Source organism: Plectropomus leopardus, unplaced genomic scaffold (genome assembly GCF_008729295.1).
Source record: "Plectropomus leopardus isolate mb unplaced genomic scaffold, YSFRI_Pleo_2.0 unplaced_scaffold11612, whole genome shotgun sequence".
NCBI classification, from domain to species: Eukaryota; Metazoa; Chordata; class Actinopteri; order Perciformes; family Serranidae; genus Plectropomus; species Plectropomus leopardus.
The window spans coordinates 1-1,345 of record NW_024612298.1 but is presented as its reverse complement, the minus strand read 5'-3'; the positions used below and the strand labels follow the sequence as shown (position 1 = coordinate 1,345).

General features: G+C 41.1%; 1 protein-coding gene across 1 annotated transcript; it reads left to right on the top strand.

The window, feature by feature from the left end:
* Nucleotides 1-221: 221 nt before the first annotated feature.
* LOC121963533 (vitronectin-like) lies at nt 222-1,170 on the top strand (the record flags this gene model as incomplete). Its single annotated transcript, XM_042513820.1, has 3 exons — nt 222-667; nt 775-914; nt 1,014-1,170. Coding segments are annotated over exons 1-3 (670 nt in total), but the record flags the coding sequence as incomplete, so codon positions are not given.
* Between the last annotated feature and the right edge of the window lie 175 nt (nt 1,171-1,345).

The window sequence follows — 1,345 nt, the reverse complement described above, 5'->3', positions numbered from 1 at the left end:
AACATGGAGCAATTTCTTAGGTTTTTGTTTTTTACTAATTTCTCTTTTTCCTTTTTTTTCCAGTAATTTTCTTGTAACTTCTTACTAATTTCTTGCAATTTTATTTTCTTGTTAAATTGCACATTGCCCTCTCACTATGTTTTTGAAAGAAAGCAAGCCAATTGGGTCAGGCGTCAAAGGATTAAGATAAGGTAAAGACAGTAAAAGCGGTGCAGCTAAAGATGTCACTGATATCTCTTTCCTCCCTCAGCTCGTGGAGACACATTCGTCTTTGCAGAGGATGATGATGATGAGATGTTTGAAGATATCACGCCACCGACTGCCACTGCTTTAAATCATCAGCTGACACCCACACCGGACTTTGCTCGCAGACCACAGCAACACCTAGAAACCACACAAGAAATGACCAACCCCCCTCAACTGATGGACACCAAACCAGATCAGATAATCCCTGTTACACAGAAAACCTCCATTTCGCAGACGGACCCCTCGGCACAAATGCTCCCCAGCACAGCTAAACACCCTACGACTGATTCAGCTGAGACGACCACTGTTCCTGTCACAACAGGTACCACCGCAGCCCCTGACCCTGACGCCGTGGCCTGCAGTGGGAGGCCTTTTGACTCCTTCATGCAGCTGAAAAATGGCTCTATATACGCCTTCAGAGGTGAGTGATCACCCAATATTCAAATGAAGTAATCAGACATTGAATAGCCGGCAAAACTTTAAGTCTAAGTTCTGTTGCAAGGAAACATGCTTATGAACTTTTTCTAGGGGACTACTGTTTTGAACTGGACCAGAAGTCGGTGCTTCCTGGTTATCCAAAGCTCATAAAGGACGTGTGGGGCATCAGCGGGCCTATTGATGCTGCCTTCACACGCATCAACTGTCAAGGAAAGACTTATATCTTCAAGGTAGGGACACTGGAAATGAGTTGGTATTAGTCTATCATGAATACCAGCTCCCTCTTGTGTTAACAATTTAATGTTTAAACAAATCAAAATGTTCATTAGGGAAACAAGTACTGGAGGTTTGATAACGGCGTGCTGGATGAGGACTATCCTCGAGATATCAGCGTGGGCTTTGACAAAATTCCTGATCATGTGGATGCAGCATTTGCTCTGCCCGCTCCAGGTCACAATGGAAAAGAGAAAGTCTATTTTTTCAAAGGTACAGCCAGGCATTACACCATATATCAACATATTTCTTTTAAAAATGTTATATATGTAAAGATATAATATATGCTTATATTGTACATGTATATGTTGTGTACATATATATTCATCCCAAAGCACATCAGTATATTTTAATACTGTATTTTTAAACATAAAATACAGACATTTAA